This window comes from Bubalus bubalis, chromosome 14 (assembly GCF_019923935.1).
Source record: "Bubalus bubalis isolate 160015118507 breed Murrah chromosome 14, NDDB_SH_1, whole genome shotgun sequence".
NCBI classification, from domain to species: Eukaryota; Metazoa; Chordata; class Mammalia; order Artiodactyla; family Bovidae; genus Bubalus; species Bubalus bubalis.
In genome coordinates this window covers 35,655,602-35,676,401 of record NC_059170.1, presented here as the reverse complement: position 1 = coordinate 35,676,401, position 20,800 = coordinate 35,655,602, and the positions used below count along the sequence as shown (strand labels likewise).

The 20,800-nt window shown below is 38.0% G+C and overlaps 1 protein-coding gene across 6 annotated transcripts in view; it reads left to right on the top strand.

Annotated features, from left to right (window-relative positions):
- The window catches only part of MCM8 (minichromosome maintenance 8 homologous recombination repair factor), a 58,120-nt gene that overhangs the window by 18,242 nt on the left and 19,078 nt on the right, over positions 1-20,800 (top strand). For all 6 annotated transcript variants that reach the window (XM_044927911.1, XM_044927908.1, XM_006047739.3 and 3 more), the window contains exons 9-16: positions 1,462-1,613; positions 1,865-2,060; positions 6,826-6,856; positions 7,392-7,532; positions 10,378-10,519; positions 15,967-16,162; positions 17,881-18,100; positions 18,433-18,642. In XM_044927911.1, the coding sequence (XP_044783846.1) occupies positions 1,462-1,613; positions 1,865-2,060; positions 6,826-6,856; positions 7,392-7,532; positions 10,378-10,519; positions 15,967-16,162; positions 17,881-18,100; positions 18,433-18,642 (1,288 nt within the window). The remainder of the gene's footprint in view (positions 1-1,461; positions 1,614-1,864; positions 2,061-6,825; positions 6,857-7,391; positions 7,533-10,377; positions 10,520-15,966; positions 16,163-17,880; positions 18,101-18,432; positions 18,643-20,800) is intronic.

Below are 20,800 nucleotides of genomic sequence, written 5' to 3'. Positions count from 1 at the left end.
TTCTCTAGTTTTGCATGTGGGCTTAGTTGCTCCATGGCCTGGGATTGAACCCATGTTCCCTGAATTGCAAGATGGATACTTAACCACTGGACCACCTGGGAATCCCCCCATCCTTTGTTTTCTTTATGCTCTTCTCTAGATTTCTTTGTTTTTTTTTGCTTGTATCCCTTCTGTAAATGTTTGCTTTTTATATACGTCTTTAACTTTCCAAAACTTTGGCCACCTCATGCGAAGAGTTGACTCATTGCAAAGACTCTGATGCTGGGAGGGATTGGAGGCAGGAGGAGAAGGGGATGACAGAGGATAAGATGGCTGGATGGTATCACTGACTTGATGGACATGAGTCTGAGTAAACTCCAGGAGTTGGTGATGGACAGGGAGGCCTGGCGTGCTGCAATTCATGGGGTCGCAAAGAGTCAGACATGACTGAGCTGAACTGAATTTTCCTGATTTCACACCTGTGTTTTCCAATAGTTTCTTTTTTATAGCAGCTTATTATTATTTTATGAAGGTAATGTTTTCTCAGAAACTGTTAGCTTGTTTTGTTTTTAATGCTCTTCTCCTTTTTGAATTGTTGCCATTTCATCCTCAAATATCTGATGAGGAATGAGAAATTTGAAGTAGGTAGGTAGGTTTCCTTTGCTATTTCTTAGGTAGGAGTTTTTCTTCAAAAAGCCTCATCACTGAATAGAAGGTATGGTTTTGACTATCACCTTTTGCTTTATGAATGTGTTTTTTAATTTGATTTGGGCTCCTCAGGTGCCAGAATGAGGAGCCTTATGTTGGAGCTCTGACTCCGCTCTGGACACTTTATCTACCTTCACAGAGTAGATGGTCTGTTTCCTTGAAACAGTGCTCTGGTTTTGCTGCGTGGGGAGGCCTGATGGCTCTGGTGGGGTGCCCTCATTCTTCTGCCTTCCTGTCTACCCACCTTCCAAATAATTTCTGAATAGCTATTCAGTGACTTGCTTTCAGTTGATTATCCTGTTTTGTTTCAGCCATCCACTCCCAGTTTTCATTCCTGCCAGTTCCAACTCAGAAGGCTCTCTGGGGCTGAGAACATTGGCTCCCACTGCTCTTGTACCTGTGTAAATTTTTCCTGTGTGTGTTCTGGAATTCACCTTATTTTATCCATCAATACTTTTCCATTTTCTGTTTTCTAAAATTTCATATCTCTTACTTGTTGATGGCACCTCCGCACACCCCCAAATTTCCCTTCACTCTTTTAGTGACTGTCATCTTGGTGCACATTTTAATGGGAAGTTGGCTAATGCATGTGCCTATTCTGCTATCTTTAATTGGAAATTGCCGAAGTAGTTTTAGATATACTGTTGAACTTTTTTAAACTAAAGAACGGCCCTTTATCTAGCTTAGCACCATGTGGACCCTGAATAGTTAATATGTTGAAGAAATAACCTAGAGTCAGTATAAGTCCTGACTGAAAACTGTTTAACTTTTTAGAATACAGGAGTTGATGTCTGATGATCAGCGAGAAGCAGGTCGGATTCCACGAACAATAGAATGTGAGCTTGTTCATGATCTCGTGGATAGCTGCGTCCCAGGAGACACAGTGACTATCACCGGAGTTGTCAAAGTCTCCAACGCTGAGGAAGGTGTGGTATGACTTCCTCAATCTGACTGTCTCGGTAGTTTGTCAGCATTCATCTTTTCCCTTTTAAAGATATTTCTGAATTTCCAGTAATTTAAAGAACTCTTTGATTCTTATATAGGTGAAACTTTTCCTCTAAAATAAACGTTTATTTAGTAATATAACTCACCATGCCTTTCTTTTACATTCTACTTGAATCTCTGTAGGGAAAATGAAAATACCAATTACTGTATTTTTGTACTTTGAAATTTACAGGTTCTCGAAATAAGAATGACAAATGCATGTTCCTTTTGTACATTGAAGCAAATTCTGTTAGCAATAACAAAGGACAGAAAACAAAGGCTTCCGAGGATGGATGTAAGCATGGAGCATTGATGGAGTTCTCACTTAAAGACCTTTATGCCATCCAGGAGATTCAGTCTGAAGAAAACCTGTTTAAACTCATTGTCAAGTATGTATGAGATTATCTCAAGTTTTATTTTATCATGTGCATGTTGGGGGTGCTTTTGGCTACCAGTAACTGAAAACCAGTCAAAATGGTTGCAAATTACAATTCATTAGACATCTTTAGACCTGTGCAGCCAAGTCACTGAAAGGAGACTAAAGGGTGAACTGTATACATAATATTTAAAGAAGGGATAAAATTTCATATTTTATTTCTATTCATATTTGAACTGAAATTTCATATTCAGTTCAAAGATTTAGAATACATAAGGCCATATATGAATATATGAAGTATTATGTTGAATATAAAGAAGTATTTTCCATTCATCAATTATATAATCCTATTCATACAAACAAAAAGGGCAGGGTGGAAGAGATATAATTCAGCTATTTACTCATTTTTGTATATCCTGTGAGCTAATATTGGTTTTTATGTTTTTTCATGACTGAAGAAAATCAAAAGAAGAATATTTCATGACACACAAAATTACATGAAAGTCAGATTTTGCTGTCCACAAACAGACTTTTATTGGAACACAGCCACACTCGTTCATTTACATAGCATCTGACTGCTTTTGAGCTACAGTGACAGAGTTGAGTAGACGTGATAGGGATGGGTCACAGATATTTACTGTTTGTACCTTTACAAATAAGATTGCTCATCTCTAGTTGAAACAATAAGGAAAATTTACTATCTCACATTAACTGGTTACTCAACAGAAGAGTCATGGGGCAGTGAATTCCAAAGTAATTCCAATTAGTTGTATGTAGAGCAGAGGGTTGTTTGTTTACTTTTAGAAAGCAAGAAAGAGAGTCATATAGAAGTCACTTACTATTGAGAAGTATTTCAGAATAGTTTTTATTTCTGTTATTGTCCTGCAATAGAGAAGAAACAATGTAGAGGTACTTTTGCTTTAGTGGTTACAGACTTTTTTAGGGAGATATAAACCTAATTTGGAAAACTCAGCAGTGGCTATAGGACTGGAAAAGGTCAGTTTTCATTCCAATCCCAAAGAAAGGCAATGCCAAAGAATGCTCAAACTACCGCACAATTGCACTCATCTCACATGCTAGTAAAGTAATGCTCAAAATTCTCCAAGCCAGGCTTTAGCAATACGTGAACCGTGAACTTCCTGATGTTCAAGCTGGTTTTAGAAAAGGCAGAGGAACGCAGAAATCAAATTGCCAACATCCGCTGGATCATGGAAAAAGCAAGAGAGTTCCAGAAAAACATCTATTTCTGCTTTCTTGACTATGCCAAAGCCTTTGACTGTGTGGATCACAAGCAACTGTGGAAAATTCTGAAAGAGATGGGAATGCCAGACCACCTGATCTGCCTCTTGAGAAATTTGTATGCAGATCAGGAAGCAACAGTTAGAACTGGACATGGAACAACAGACTGGTTCCAAATAGGAAAAGGAGTTCGTCAAGGCTGTATATTGTCACCCTGTTTATTTAACTTCTATGCAGAGTACATCATGAGAAATGCTGGGCTGGAAGAAACACAAGCTGGAATCAAGATTGCCAGGAGAAATATCAATAACCTCAGATATGCAGATGATACCACCCTTATGGCAGAAAGTGAAGAGGAACTAAAAAGCCTCTTGATGAAAGTGAAAGTGGAGAGTGAAAAAGTTGGCTTAAAGCTCAACATTCAGAAAACGAAGATCATGGCATCCCGTCCCATCACTTCATGGGAAATAGATGGGGAAACAGTGGAAACAGTGTCAGACTTTGTTTTTCTGGGCTCCAAAATCACTGCAGATGGTGACTGCAGCCATGAAATTAAAAGACGCTTGCTCCTTGGAAGGAAAGTTATGACCAACCTAGATAGCATATTCAAAAGCAGAGACATTACTTTGCCAACAAAGGTCCGTCTAGTCAAGGCTATGGTTTTTCCTGTGGTCATGTATGGATGTGAGAGTTGGACTGTGAAGAAGGCTGAGTGCCGAAGAATTGATGCTTTTGAACTGTGGTGTTGGAAAAGACTCTTGAGAGTCCCGTGGACTGCAAGGAGATCCAACCAGTCCATTCTAAAGGAGATCAGCCCTGGGATTTCTTTGGAAGGAATGATGCTAAAGCTGAAACTCCAGTCCTTTGGCCACCTCATGCGAAGAGTTGACTCATTGGAAAAGACTCTGATGCTGGGAGGGATTGGGGGCAGGAGGAGAAGGGGACGACAGAGGATGAGATGGCTGGATGGCATCACTGACTCGATGGACGTGAGTCTGAGTGAACTCCGGGAGTTGGTGATGGACAGGGAGGCCTGGCGTGCTGCGATTCATGGGGTTGCAAAGAGTCGGACATGACTGAGCGACTGATCTGATCTGAAACCTAAGTTAGAATCTTGCTTCAGCCACTTCTGGTTTGTAATCTGAGGCATTTAATTTCTCCTTCATTTTTATCTTCTAAAGTAGAAATAATAATACCTGCCTCAGAATGTTGTTCTAAAGATTAAATGAGATTTCATTATATCCTTAACATGGTTAACACAATGTGCTGTTATTTTGGCAGTTTTTTGGATAATTTTGAAGAAATAGAAAATGAGAGACTAAATAGTAGATGTACCAAACAGAGGTAAAGAACTGAGATTTTGAAGTGCATTGTATTAGAAAAATTGATCTTGTCATTTAGCCTTTGGGCTCTAGGAGAATTTGACACTTTTTTTCTTTCTGCCTTTAATATGTTAATTAGCAAGCTGGGGAAAGTATAGATTCCTTGAGGGTTTTTTGTTCTTAAACCCTCAAAGATAATCCTTTGAATAGATAGCCATCCAAACCCATCCTGATAGATAGGGTGCCCTGAGCTAGGGAGACTCTGGTGATCTGGTGGTAAGTGGTGGAGTGGTGAGTGGTCTGTAGCAGGTGGCCACGGAACTCCCTGGTTGAGGACCAAAACACCTCTTTGGTACCTCTTACCAATTAAAATAACAGTGAACATGTGCAGTGGTCCTTTTTCTGCCATACTTAATGAAGTATGTATGTTAGTATGAAAAACTTGGATTTCCTTCCTACAGTTTGCTTTTACCTTTTAGTTCTAAATTTAGAATTTTTCATGGCTCTCCATTTGTTAATCTTGCAGGGATTGGCAAACTAGGAAAGCTGCCTATTTTGGTAAATAAAGTTTTATTAGAACACAGCCCCACCCATTAATTTGCAAATTATTGATTGTTGCTTTAATGAAAGTTGGGTAGTTATGACCCAGACAGTAAAAGTGAAACTATTTATTTTCTGGCCCTTTATGAAAAATGTTGTCACCCCTTCAGTTCAGTTCAGTTCAGTTGCTCAGTCGTGTCCGACTCTTTGCTACCCCTTGAACCACAGCACGCCAGGCCTCCCTGTCCATCACCAACTCCCAGAGTCCACTTAAACCCATGTCCATTGAATTGGTGATGCCATCCAACCATCTCATCCTCTATCGTCCCCTTCTCCTCCTGCCCTCAATCTTTCCCAGCATCAGGATCTTTTCCAATGAGTCAGCTCTTCGCATCAGGTGGCCAAAGTATTGGAGTTTCAGCTTCAACACCAGTCCTTCCAATGAATATTCATGACTGATCTCCTTTAAGATGGACTGGTTGGATCTCCTTGTCAACCCTTGCTAGATTAACAAATGGAAGCCTTTGAGAAGAGAATGGAGAAGACAAATAGAAGGCTGTTTTAGTTTAGGTTCCTTCAGAAACAATGATTTGCATAAGTGTGGTTTACTGGGAGATAATCCCCAGAAATACTGAGAGGGGAATGAGAAAGTGAGACAGAGAAGGGAGGCAATCAGTGTCTGGTGCCTTAATGAAGGCTTAATCTTTTCTGAGGCCTCTGGGACACTTGACTAGAGACCTAGTCTCAGTATTTTTCCATTTAAGGGTCTAGATTTGGAGCTGCTCCTGAGAATATTAAATATGCCAGCACTTCTGTTCTGCCTAGGCTGCCTGCTGCTAATGCTTCTGCAGCCATAGAAAGCCTTTTGGCACACAGATGCAGTTGCTTGGTAGGAGGTGAGCAGTGATCTGCAGGAGCATGCTGAACAATGATTGCCAAGGGGATATGGCAGGATACCAACTTTGTGTTTACATATATTAACAGAGAGAAAATGATTCAGAGTTTATTCCTGATTGTATGTCTCCCACCCTGTCCTTTTTGTTCCTGTTAATACAACTGACAGATGTGAGATACTTTTTTATATTAAATATAATACTTGATACGTTCATATATGACCTTATTTATTCTGATTCTTTGAACTGAAAAAATGAAATTTTATTCTTTCTTTAAATATTGTGTACTCAGTTCATCTTTTAGTCTCCTTCTTTCAGTGACTTGGCTACACAGGTCTAAAGATGTCTATTCATATAAAAGATAATTCTTTACCCTAAAGTATTAGGGTGCAAAATAACCCATAATCATAACACATGATTATAATTTTTTTTTTTTTTTTTTTTGCCGTGCTACACTGCATGCAGAATCTTGGTTCCCTAACCAGGGATCAAACCCCTGATGCAGTATCTTAACCACTGAACTGCCAGGGAAGTCCCTATGATGCGTTTTAAAGGCTAGTAATGTAAATGCTTTGTAAGTACCCTGTCTCCCTTACATAGACACAATTTCTAAAGTATTCTTTCTTTTATAGATTAATCAAGAATTTTGATAAATTTATTGTTAGAATAAAGTTTCTTGAGCTGTTCGGTACTAAGTAAAGTAAATTAAGCAGATTGTAAAGTAGATCTTCTTTATCACCTGAAAATGTGAGTTAGAATTTATAAATCGTATTCTGTTTTTCAGCTCGCTTTGCCCTGTCATTTTTGGTCATGAAGTAAGTATTTTACTTCATTTTACTCAAAAATACATAAATTTAGCAAAAATAGAATATAAAGATTTTATAAAAAATAGTAATTTCTGTTGGCTAGTTATTCATAGTTTAATATGAATCATTATTCTCCATAAATGAATGATGTGAGAGAGAAACCACAGTTCCTTGTAAGATAGAACTTCCTACCAATTAGAGTTAGTAGGAATGGACTTTTTTTAAAGTGACTCTGGACACAGTAGATGGCAAAGCAGAAGCTAACCAATACTTCTCATGTTTGTGGAATGGATTCAATGCCTGGCAAGGTAGGTCTTTACTCGGTGACTTTTACGATACCTTATTTTATATGCTTTCTAATCATTTACATTAAAGAAGTGTATTTTTAGACTTTTCTTAGGAAAAGAGAAAAGCAAAATGCAGTCATGTTTTTAAAAAAAAAAAAATCCCCACACAAATGTTTTAAATATAGGAGGAGCACCCCTTTTGCTAGTCATCTTTGTTTTTCTTTCTTGTTTTTTCTCTCTCTTCTTTCACATTTGAGCTTGTTAAAGCAGGTTTGGCATTAGCACTCTTTGGAGGAAGCCAGAAATATGCAGATGACAAGAACAGAATTCCAATTCGAGGAGATCCCCATGTCCTTGTTGTTGGAGACCCAGGCTTGGGAAAAAGTCAGATGCTACAGGTAGGAAATCAGACATTTAGGATTTGACCTTTTGCTTATAAAATGCATGAATAATTCACAAATGAATTTTCCTAAAACATGTGGTATTTGTATTCCAGAGGATATCATTTGTCAAATAGTGTGAGTGAGTTGGGGGTTTGTGTGAGTGAGTAACTTGTATCTGACCATCCTTTCAAATTGAGCCAGTCTCCTGTCACACACGCTGTATAAGCATACTGCTCTGTTAAGATGTCAACTATTGTAAAATATTAACCATTTCCCTAACCCCTATTTTTTTTTTATTTAAAAAAAAAAATACGATTTCTTTCTCTTCAAAAATATTTATTTATTTATTTGGCTGTACTGGGTCTTAGTTGTGACATTCAGGGTCTTCAGTTTTCACTGGGGTATGTGGGATCTTTAGATGCAGCATTCAGGATCCAGTTCCTTGACCAAGAATTTAACTTGGGGGGCACCCCCCCCTGTATTGGGAGGATGAAGTCTTAGCCACTGGACCACCAGGGAAGTCCCCCTAACCTTTTTTTGTATCCAGCATTGCTATACTAGTCTTTATTGTTGTGACCTTACCTATGAATAGAATAGTTCAAGAAAGTAAAGCAGGCTCACCCAATATCTCTTTATACAACTATATAAACACTGAATTAGGCTTTAAGAATAGTCTGATAGAGGTCAATCACATCCATCTCCACTGCTTCTCTCTGAGTCTAAAACAAGGAAATTCCCATGACCAATATGTTGTTGGTCCCCAAGATTCTAGCTCTGCCCATCAGAGCCTAGTAGTTCTCCCCGTGCTGCCCTAGAAGGTGCAGCCTTTGGAATGCTTGTGCTTGGAGTGACACCTGCCAAGCCAATGTAAGAATGGTTAGGAACCCTATCACTATCAGCTTTGGAGCTTTTTGAAAATACCGTGGCCTTCCCCAGTATTAAGAATTAAGAATCTCTTGATTAAGGGTCTTAGCATCTATATGTTTATAACCACAGGTGATTCTGAAGTGCAGCCAGAATTGAAAACTCTGGTCTCCTCATTGTATTATAAACCTGTCCATCAGAGTCATTATTCCCTATGGCTGAGTGTTAAATTAGTTATTTTATTTTTTTTCTATTCATTTAAAGTTTCATATAAATCACAACTAGTTTATTGTGTTACAAGCTAACTGCGTGGTGCCTGGAAAGGGACTTTGGGAATGCTAGTTATGTTGTTTCTTGATATGGGTGTCAGTTGCATGGAAATTTGTTGAACTGTACAGTTAAATGTACTATAATTATGTACATTATATTTAAATAAAAAGTATACTTCAAAAAATCACTCAGTTATTTTAATTTCTAATCTGACATTTTTTAAATCCTGTGTTTTCATATTTTGTTTGTTTTGGCCAGTTGGGCCAACTTGTTTTTATTCTGTTCTGAACCCTTGCTGCAAGCCTGATAACTGAGACACAGAGTATCCAGTTATAGGTGAAACAGAGTAGATGGTAAAAATGAAAACAGTATACTTAGGTAAGGTATGCGGGTAAAAGTGTGTGTGGGAATCTGAATTTCATGTAAGTCTGCTAGCCCCACTAAGCCAAGGTTTTTAAAAATTAGGCTAATACTAACAGTTATGATGGAGAAGACTCTAGAGAGTCCCTTGGACTGCCAGGAGATCCAGCCAGTCCATCTTAAAGGATATCAGTCCTGGGTGTTCATTGGAAGGACTGGTGTTGAAGCTGAAACTCCAATACTTTGGCCACCTGATGCGAAGAGCTGACTCTTTGGGAAAGACCCTGATGCTGGGAAAGAATGAGGGCAGGAGGAGAAGGGGACGACAGAGGATGAGACGGTTGGATGGCATCACTGGCTCAATGGACATGAGTTTGGGTAAACTCCGGGAGTTGGTGATGGACAGGGAAGCCTGGTGTGCTGTGGTTCATGGGGTTGCAGAGTCAGACACGACTGAGTGACTGAACTGAACTGAACAGTTATGAGTCATTTATATTTTTAAATAACTATTTTCCTCTGACCATTTAGTAAGCCAGCATATTCTCAAACTAACAACTAAGAAATTACAAGTAACAAAAATAATGATAGCTACCATTTATTTAGCTAGGCACCAAAGCTTCCCTTAGGTGTGTGCTACATCAGTCCAGAGCACACTATTGACATAGCAGGGTAAGCACTGCCTACTAGGGCTATGAGGTGCACAGAGGTGTACAGTGGCCTTGTACGAGGCACATATTTTATGCCATGTACCAGGTTAAGTCTGCATATATGATCTCATTTAACCCTCAAGGCAGTATGTAATAAAACATAAGGAAGCTGATGTTTCAAGAGAGGTTCAAGAGTACCACCACCAGTAGGTACAAGATAGAGCCAAGACCTATTTAAACAGATCTGCCTGCCTCCAGAGGTCCATGCTTTTAGCTCTTGCACTACTTAACTACTTTTCTGTGTACTGTTACCTTATTTGAAGGTGAACACTATTAAGCCATTTTATTTCCTGGTGTTTAAAGAAGCAGTGGGGTTTCTGAAACTAAAATTAATACTTATATATTTGCTATTTTAACTTGAAGCATAAATTGCAATTGTGTATTCACATGACCACAGACTAGAATCAGGCTGCTTGGGTTTGATTTAATCCTAACCTCACACCTTCATAGCTGTGTGAGTTACTCTCTTCAGACCTTAGTTCTACATGAGTAACAGGTGTGTAGTACTGTGTATAATACTGTATAATACTCTTACTGTGGTGGTGAAGATTGTATGGGAAAGCTTGTAGAAGAGTGACTGGCATATAGCTAATGTTTGTGAGCCACTACTGTATTATTTCCCTTGTACTTTGATTCTTTTAAACTCTCCATTTCACTAGGCGGTATGCAGTGTTGCTCCACGTGGCGTGTATGTTTGTGGTAATACCACAACCACCTCTGGTTTGACTGTAACTCTTTCAAAAGATAGTTCCTCTGGAGATTTTGCTTTGGAAGCTGGTGCCCTAGTACTTGGTGATCAAGGTAAGAGGCCAAAGCAGATAATAATAATTCTGGGGCTTTTTTAAAGTCTTTTCTTTTTCAATTACTTTCTTTACATTCTGTTCCAAGAGTCATTTGGACAGCACTTTCCCAACCAGTGAGTTGAGAATGAGTGCCAAAAAAACTAGAAATACCCATCTCATTGTTTTATGTTTTCAGGATATGACAAATATTTTTTATAAGACATCTAGTTGGAAGGCTCAGCAGGAAGAGCTCGACAGTTGGGCTCTGCTGCCTGTTTCTCTTTGTGATGTTTTAACCCTACTGGGAAAACATACCTATGTATGTGTCAGGCGGTGTGTACCCAGATTCTAGTCCAGCTGAGATCATTCCTTCCAGTTTGCCAGCAGTGTCACATTTCTAAATCCAGTAACTGTCAGCCGTGTTTGGCAAGGCTGATCACTGCATCAATGGAATACTTGATCTCCTTGGTTTCTAGGACACTGCACTCTTCTGATTTTCTTCTTACTTTACTCATTGTTGAGTCTGTCTTTACTTGTTCTTCATCTCCCCAACCTCTTAACTGGTTGGCTCCTCAGAGTACTTAGGTTTTGTAGTATTTTCTTCTCAGCCTGTACATATCTGCTTGGTTATTTTATCTAGTTTCATGGCTCTTCACCTACCTATATGTTGAAGTTTTCTAGATTTATGTTTCTTCTCCCTTGAACTCCAGGCATATATATCCCTTTGCCTATGCAGTATCTCTGCAACTTTCTCAAACCTAGCATGTCCAAAGCCAAAATCTTCATCTTCCCCTCTCAGTAAATGACAGTTCCATCCTGCTATTTGCTTATATCAGGAAACATGAAGACATTCTTGATTTTTTTCTCATACCTCACATCCAGGCTGTCAGCAGACTTTGTTTGCTCTACCTTCTGGATACCACTTATCCACTGCTGCTGCACCATCATCTCTCACATGGATTATTACTTTGATCTAGTTGGCATGCCTGTGACCACCCTTGCTCTATTGTTTGTAACAAGGCAGAGCAATCCCATTAAAACTTAGATCACATTGTTCTTCTGTTCAAAACCCTCCAGTGCCTTCCCATCTTACCTGGTGAAAGCCAGGTTTGATATTGACACAGATGCCCTTTAATCACCATTTCATATTCTGGCCTTTAATCACCTCTTTTGCCTCATTATCTGCCCGTTTCTTCACTCTTATTCCTCTTCCCCAGCTACATAGGCCTCCTTGCTATACCTTGAAGTATAGCACCAGCACTCCAGGCATGTCATGTTCCCACATCGCAGCCTTTGTACTTTGGAACCTTCTTACTCCAGATAGTCTGCAGGGCTCTTTCAATTTTTGGTTCAAAAGACCCCAGTGTGACCTTCCCTTAACAACATATTTTACACTGTAATGCCCACCCCCACTGACCCTGTTCGCCTTATCCTACTCTACGTCTCTTGCCAGAGCACTTCTTACTTGCTCATATACCATATGGTTTACTTTTTTTAATTGTCTGCCTCCAACACTGAACAGAATGTAACCTTCACAACAAGGACTGACAATTTTGTCTTTGCAGTGTTATATCCACATGCCTAGAATATAGTGTTGTTGTTTAGTTGATAAGTCATGTCCAATTATTTGCTACCCCATGGACTGCAGCACGCCAGGCTCCTCTGTCTTCCACTGTCTCCAGGAGTTTGCTTAAATTCATGTCCACTGAATTGGTGACATGAATTTCTCCTCCTGCCTTCAATCCCAGCATCAGCTCTTTGCATTAGGTGGCCAGAGTTTTGGAGCTTCAGCAACAGTCCTTCCAATGAAGGACTGTTGGATCTCCTTGCAGTCCAAGGGACTCTCAGGAGTCTTCTGTAGCACCACAGTTTGAAAGTATCAATTCTTTGGCATTCAGCTTTCTTTATGTTCCAGCTCTCACATCTGTACATGACTACTGGAAAAACAATAGCTTTGACTATACAAGCCTTTGTTGGCAAAGTGATGTCTTTGCTTTTTAATACACTGTCTAGGTTTGTCATAGCTTTTCTTCCAAGGAGCAAGCATCTTTTACTTTCATGGCTGCAGTTACAGTCTGCAGTGACTTTGGAGTCCCAGGAAATAAAATCTGTCACTGTGTATGTGTGTGTGTGTGTGTTAGTTGCTCATTTGGGTCTGACTATTAGTGACCTCACGGACTGTAGCCTGCCAGGCTCTTCTGTCCATGGGATTCTCCATGCAAGAGTACTAGAGTGGGTTGCCATTTCCTCCTCCAGGGATCTTCCAGACCCAGGGATTGAACCCATGTCTCTTAGGTCTCCTGCATTGGCAAGCAGGTTCTTTATTATCTGAGCCACCAAGGAAGCCCTAAAATCTGTCACTGCTTCTACTTTTTCCCCTTCTATTTGCCATGAAGTGATGGGACCAGATGCCATGATCTTAGTTTTTTGAATCTTGAGTTTTAAGCCGGCTTTTTCACTCTCCTCTTTCACTCTCCATCAGGAGGCTCTTTAGTTCCTTTTCACTTTCTGTCATTGGAGTGGTTTCATCCACATATCTTGAGGTTGTTGATATTTCTCCCAGGAATCTTGATTCCAGCTTGTGAATCATCCAGCCTGGCATTTCACATTATGTACTCTACACATAAGTTAAATAAACAGGGTGATAGTGTACAGTCGTCTTGTACTCCTTTCCCAATTTTGAACCAGTTCATTGTTCTGTGTTTGGTTCTAACTGTTGCTTCTTGACACGCATACTGGTTTCTTAGGAGACAGGTAAGTTGGTCTGGTATTCCCATCTCTAAGAATTTTCCACATTTTGTTGTAATCCACACAATCAAAGGCTTTAGCTAAGTCAATGAAGCAGAAATAAATGTTTTTGTGGAACTCTCTTGCTTTTTCCATGGTCCAAGAATATTTCCATGGTCCAAGAATATTGACAATTTGATCTCTGGTTCCTCTGCCTTTTCTAAATCCAGCTTGTACATCTGGAAGTTCTCAGTTTACATACTGTTGAAGCCTAGCTTGAAGGAGTTTGAGCATAACCTTGCTAGCAAGTGAAATGAAGGCAATTGTATGATAGTTTGAACATTCTTTGGCATTGACCTTCTTTGGGGTTGGAATGAAAACTGACCTTTTCCAGTCCTGTGGCCACTGCTGAGACTTCCAAATTTGCTGATATATTTAGTGCAGCACTTTAACAGCATCATCTTTTAGGCTTTGAAACAGCTCAGCTGGAATTCCATTAACTCCACTAGCTTTGTTTTTAGTAATTCTTTCTAAGGCCTGCTTGACTTCACACTCCAGGATGTCTGGCTGTAGGTGAGTGATAATACCATCATGGTTATCCAGGTTATTAAGACCTTTTTTGTATAATTCTTTTGTGTATTCTTGCCACCTCTTCTTATAAAAAGCATTCAGTAAATATTTGATGAATTCATAAATTCTAAAACATTTCTCTGGTTAGAAGTGATAGTATTTTTACTAAGTTAGCAGATGAAGAAAATAAGAAACAGGAAGAGGTTACTCAGACTGTAAAGAATGTATCTACAATGCAGGATACCTAGGTTTCGATCCCTGGATCAGGAAAACCTCGTGGAGAAGGAAATAGCAACCCACTCCAGTATTTTTCATGGAAATTCCATGGACAGAAGAGCATGGTGGGCTACAGTCCACAGGGTTGCAAAGAGTCAGACAACTGAGCAACTAACACTTTCACACTTTGTTAAACTGTCAGATCTTCCATTAAAAAAGTTGAAGGTGATAACAGTGTTTAGCTGTGCAGATCGCTAATGGGATTTAAGATGCAGAGTGTTAAAATTCCATGGCCATCTCTTCCAAATCTATGTAGATAAGCCAAGCATTATGATGGTAAAAATATCACCGTTAACTCTCTCTCTCTATATATATATATTACTGTTAAAATACAAAAGAATATTAGTCAACAGAGACCAGATTCTAGAAACAAATATAATCCTACCAAATGATAAATAGGATCCTACTAAAATCTCTACTGAAGACTTTCAGGGGAAAAAATGAGAAATAGAGCTGTTTTATATTTACCTTCTTCAATATCTGATGAAATGACCAAAAATTGTTTGAAAACAAGTAACAAGATATATCAATTGTAGACAGACTAGAAAGAGCTTAAAATGTTCATAATTTAAACTTTATGCTTTAAAACCAGGGACTGGCAAACTTCAGTCCACAGATCAACCCACCCTTCAGCCTGTTTTAGTGTAGTCCACAAGCTATTTTATTTTTTTTTTAAATCTTTTTTTAACTTTTTTTTTTTTTTTTTTTGGCTGCATTGGGTCTTCATTGCTTCCTGAAGGCTTTCTCTAGTTGCAGCAAGCAGGGGCTACATTTTAGTTGCAGTGTGAGGGCTTCTCATTGCAGTGGTTTCTCTTGTTGTAGAGCACAGGGTATGTGGGTTTCAGTAGTTGTGGTGTGTGGGCACAAGCCATTTTAAAGGACTGTAAAGAACAAACAAAAAACCTAAGAGTATGTGACAAGACTGTATGTGGCCCACAAAACATCAAAATTTCATCTGCCCATTTATAGGAAAAGTTTGCCAGGTCCTGCTTTATACTTTGAAAAGTGGCAAAGAGGTAGCTTGACTTTGTTCCTACCCTGTCCCCACCTCTGAGGAACTATACTAGTAATCTTGAGAATTTCCAATAATACCATCAGTTCCAGAGAGGTCTGCACTGACTCGTCATAGAGTAGGTATACAAAGGTTTAACCATAGCAAAGCCCTTGGGGCATGACCACCAAATTATCATGGTATGAAGAGGAGGAGAGGAAAAATATTACAAGATAATGTTAGAGGGCCTCCAATAACCTGTGGATTAGATGTAAAATACATCTGGCACATAAAATGCCTTCATTCAGTGGTGGGTCTTCATATTTAAAGAGTTTGAGTGTACAATTAACTGTACGGTTTTATAGTCAACACCGGGTATTGCTGAGACCTGCACTCCAGTCTTCTGACTTTAGAGCCCATGTGTTCCTTCTCAAATCATGCTGCCCACTGTTCCCAAAGACCCAGCTCATATAGCACCTTTTTCTTGAAACCTTTCCAGATTCCCCTTCCTCTTTTAATCCCACCCCACCCCCAGAAAGTTCATATGATGATGCATATCTATTATAGTTGTTAAAATACACTATCTTGAATGTGTATATACTTACCTCATCTATTCAGATTTAACTCTAAGCTTTTTGAGGGTTACTCTCATATCTTCATTTTTGTAACCCTCACATGTAGTGCTTTGCCTGTGGAAAATGCTAATTAAATAACAGTTAAATAAGACCAATATTTTATTTGCTGTAAATCAAGTACAAATTTTGGACTGTATGACACTTCATAATTTTAACTGTTGGAAACTTTTGGAAATATGCTATATTGTGGAATAATTTCTTTCCTGTTAAGTTTGAAACTTGACCAAAGGAAAAATTTTTGTCTGAATTACTTTACTGTGGTTGCAGGTATCTGTGGAATAGATGAATTTGATAAAATGGGGAATCAACATCAAGCCTTGTTAGAAGCCATGGAACAGCAAAGTATTAGTCTTGCTAAGGCTGGCATGGTTTGTAGCCTCCCTGCAAGAACTTCCATCATTGCTGCTGCAAATCCAGTTGGAGGACACTACAATAAAGCCAAAACAGTTTCTGAGAATTTAAAGTAAGTCTCTTCAAATATTTATACTTTAATATATTGAATCCCTATAGATATGAAAAAGATAAAGATAACTGTGGACATACATATGGATATTTTACAGAAGTTTCAAGTTTCCAATAAATGTACAAAAATGTGTTAGAACACTCCATTAAAGCAATGAAGTGCTATTGACATCTACCAGTTTGGCAAACATTTTAAATATTAATCATTATTGTCAATGGGGTGGGGAAATGGGGCCTCACATACATAGTTGAGATTTTGAAGGACAGCTTGGCATGTTTATCACTATTTTAAATGTACTTTCTGTTTGTTCCAGCCATTTCTTTTAGGAGTTATATTCACAGAAACAGGCACAAGAATACACAAAGATATGTTGACAGGGTGGGTTTTACAGCATTGTTTATCACCATCAAAAACTGGAAACAAAATGCTCATTGATAGGGAAGTGGTTGAACTTTATAGTAAGACTATACTGTGGAAAGCAGCAATTAGAAGAATGAAAGTAGCTTTGCATATACTCTAATAATTAACATGTCTGTGCTTTACTGTTAAGTGACAGGAGCACGTTACCTGCTTATTTGTATATGTGATGTGATCCTACTTTTTTCCAAAACCATTGTTTATATCTTTATGTGAGTATGCTTTCTCTTCTAATTTGTTCTGTACAGGTTGGACAAAATGTTTGGGAAGGGGAAAATAGACTCAAGTGATGCACAAGTGAAAAAAAGACAAAAAGATGCCTCAGATGAAAATTTAGAACTTTAAAAATTCTAGTGGGAAAAAAATGCTAATTTCCTAATATTTAATAATAGCTACTTTTTTCCTTTTTTTAAAAAATCTTTTTGCTACTTGTTGGATCTTACTAGGTCCCTGACCAGAGATCAAACCCTCACCCCTGCATTGGCAGGGTGGAGTCTTAACTACTGGACTGCCTGGGAATTGTAGAAATGGTACATAGTAAAATACACAATTTTACTTTGAGATTCTGGGTATTTCTGTACTACCAGCACCAAAAAAGCCATCTTACTAGTAGTGTTTCTTAGTAAAATGACAAAGTCCTAGATTGGCAAGATCAGAAAGATCCTATTGAACAAGGATACAGGAGACTTCGATTCTGGTTTTAGTGGTACCACTAGAATGTTAGTCAGAGTCTTTAATCATTCTGCATTTCAGTTTGTTGGTCTCAAATAAAGGAGTTATGTGATTGGTAGATTCAAAAATGATTAAGTAGAACATAGCACTTTTACTATAATGACTAATAGGCATATAGATGTATATTTAATAAAAAGTGGTATTTTTGCTTCTAAATGGGCATAGGTGCTTTTAGAGACTTAGCGTTTTGGTGAGACAAAAGATGTAAAAGATTAAGAATTTCTCAACCAGATAATCTTCAATGTATCATGAAGCATTCTAGCTTGTAATTTCAATGATCCTAAATCATCAGAAGTCTTATAGAACATAGAGAAGAATTTAGTGGTTTTGATGGTGAGAGAAAAAGCATCCTCAACATATGGGTACATATAAGCCTGTGTACATGTGACCTGGTATGTCTCTGGAGTTGGTGGGCAAATTGAATCCAGAAGCTATTGCTTGTTTCCTTAACCTAAAGCTTCATTATTTAAGTTCTACATGGAACTTGATTAGTAAAGAAGTGAATAAACAGCTTTCTAGGTTTTCTGTTTAATTCCAATCACTGTTTCTTCTTTCTTTCATACCTTTAGGATGGGGAGTGCCCTACTATCCAGATTTGATCTGGTCTTTATCCTGTTAGACACTCCAAATGAAGATCATGATCATTTACTCTCTGAGCATGTGATTGCAATAAGGGCTGGAAAGCAGAGAGCTGTTAGCAGTGCCACAGTAGCTCGTATGAATAGTCAGGATTCAAATACTTCTATACTTGAAGTGGTTTCTGATAAGCCACTATCAGAAAGACTAAAGGTAAGTTTCTTCTCTTTAATAATTTGGTTCAGTTTTGTTTGAAAGAGTTCAGTGTGTTGCTTGTTGTAGAGCAGTAGTATGTAAACTTTCTTAGCAAACACCTTTTATATTATAATACTAGAGTTTGTATAAAGTTCAGTTGAAATAATCTAAGTCAGCTAGACCAAGAGCTAGAACCGCAGAGTTTGGTTTATTTGGAGAATATAATATTTATCTAAGTATTAGAATATTTTTAGAATATTATATTTATCTAAACAAGTTATTTTAGCAGAAAGATTTTATTTGCTACATATCCTTATAATCTTGGGCCTTTTTTTTTTATCATGTTTTAGGTGGTTCCTGGAGAAACAATAGATCCAATTCCCCACCAGTTATTGAGAAAGTACATTGGCTACTCTCGGCAGTATGTCTATCCAAGGCTATCCACAGAAGCTGCTCAGATTCTTCAGGATTTTTACCTTGAGCTCCGGAAGCAGAGCCAGCGGTTAAGTAGCTCACCAATCACTACTAGGCAGCTGGAATCTTTGATTCGTCTAACAGAGGTTCATTTATTTTAAGTTCTTGCTCTTTTGGCTTAAAAAGGGGGTAGAGGGTTATAAGATTTCTCTTAAATTTTTTGTGTAATTATTTGCTTTTCTTCCTACTGTGTAACATTAGAAATGGGTAGATAAAAAAAAATTTTAAAGGTCATGGAACTCAAAACCTACAGGATGCAGCAAAAGCAGTCTAGGAGGGAAGTTTATAGCAATACAATCCTCCCTCAAGAAACAAGAAAAATAGACAACCTAACTTCATACCTAAAACAATTGGAAAAAGAACAACAAAAAAGCCCTCAAAATTAGAAGAAATCATAAAGAATCAGAGTAGAAATAAACGAAAAAGAAATGAAAGAAATGATAGTTTCTTTCTAAAGATTAATAAAACTAAAAGCTAGTTCTTTGTGAAGATATACAAAATTGACAAGCCTTTAGTGAGCCTCATCAAGAAAAAGAATCAAGTCAACAAAATTAGAAATGAAAAAGGAGAGGTTAGAACAGACAATGCAGAAATACAAATGATTATAAGAGACTATTATGAACAACTATTATGGCAATAAAATGGATAACCTGGAAGAAATGGACAGATTCTTAGAAAAGTTCAGTCTTCCAAGACTGAACAAGGAAGAAATAGAAATTATGAATAAGCCAATTACAGGCACTGAAAATTGAAGCTGTGATCAAACATTTCCCCAAAAACAAAAGCCAAGGACGAGATGGCTTCACAGGAGAATTCTGTCAAACACTTAGAGAAGAGCTAATGCCTATTCTTCTAAAATTCTTTCAAAAACATTGCAGAGGAAGGAACACTTCCAAACTCATTCTACAAGGCCGCCATCACCCTGATACCAAAACCAGACAAAGACAACACAAAAAAAGAAACATACAGGCCACTATCACTAATGAAAACAGATGTAAAAATTCTCAACAAAATTTTAGCAAACAGAATTCAGCAACACATCAAAACTTACACACTACAATCAAGTTGGGTTTATTGCAGGGATGCAAGGATTCTTCAATATATGCAAATAAATCAATGTGATAAACCATATGATCATCTCAGTAGATGCAGAAAAAGCCTTTGACAAAATTCAGCACCCATTTATGATTAAAACTCTTCAAAAAATGGGCATAGAAGGTCCACTTTCACCACTGTTATTCAACATAGTTGTGGAAGTTCTAGCTACAGCAATCAGAGAAGAAAAAGAAATAAAAGGAATCCAGATCAGAAAAGAAGAAATAAAGCTCTCACTGTTTGCAGATGACATGACACTGTACATAGAAAACCCTAAAAATAGTATCAGAAAATTACTAGAGCTAATCAGTGAATTTAGCAAAAGTTGCAGGATACTAAATCAGTACACCGAAATCACTTGCATTTCTATATACTAACAATGAAAAATCAGAAAGAGCAATTAAGGAATCAATCCCATTCACCATAGCAACAAAAAGAATTAAATATCTAGGAATAAACTTACTAAGGAGACAAAGAACTGTACACAGAAAATTATAAGACACTAATGAAAGAAATCAAAGATGACATAAACATATGGAGAGGTATTCCATGTTCCTGGGTGGGAAGAATCAATATTGTGAAAATGACTATACTACCAAACGCAATCTATAGATTCAGTGCCATACCTATCAAATTACCAATGGCATTTTTCACAGAACTTGAACAAAAAATTTCCCAAGTCATATGGAAACACAAAAGACCCCGAATAGGCAGGGCAGTCTTGAGAATCAAGAATGGAGCAAGAGGAATCAACCTTCCTGACTTCAGATTATACTACAAACCTAGAGTCATCAAGACAGGATTGTACTGGCACAAAAACAGAAATATAGACCAATGGAACAAGATAGCCCAAAAATTGGAGGCAAGAATATACAATGGGGCAAAGACAGCCTCTTCAGTAAATGATGCTGGGAAAACTGGACAGCTACATGTAAAAGAATGAAATTAGAACACTTCCTAACACCATACACAAAGATAAACTCAAAATGGATTAAAGACCTAAATGTAAGACCAGAAACTATAAAACTCTTAGAGGAAAACATAGAATACTTGATGACATAAATCAAAGCAAGATCCTCCATGAGCCGCCTCTGAGAGTAATGGAAATAAAGACAAAAGTAACCAAGTAGGACCCAATTAAACTTAAAA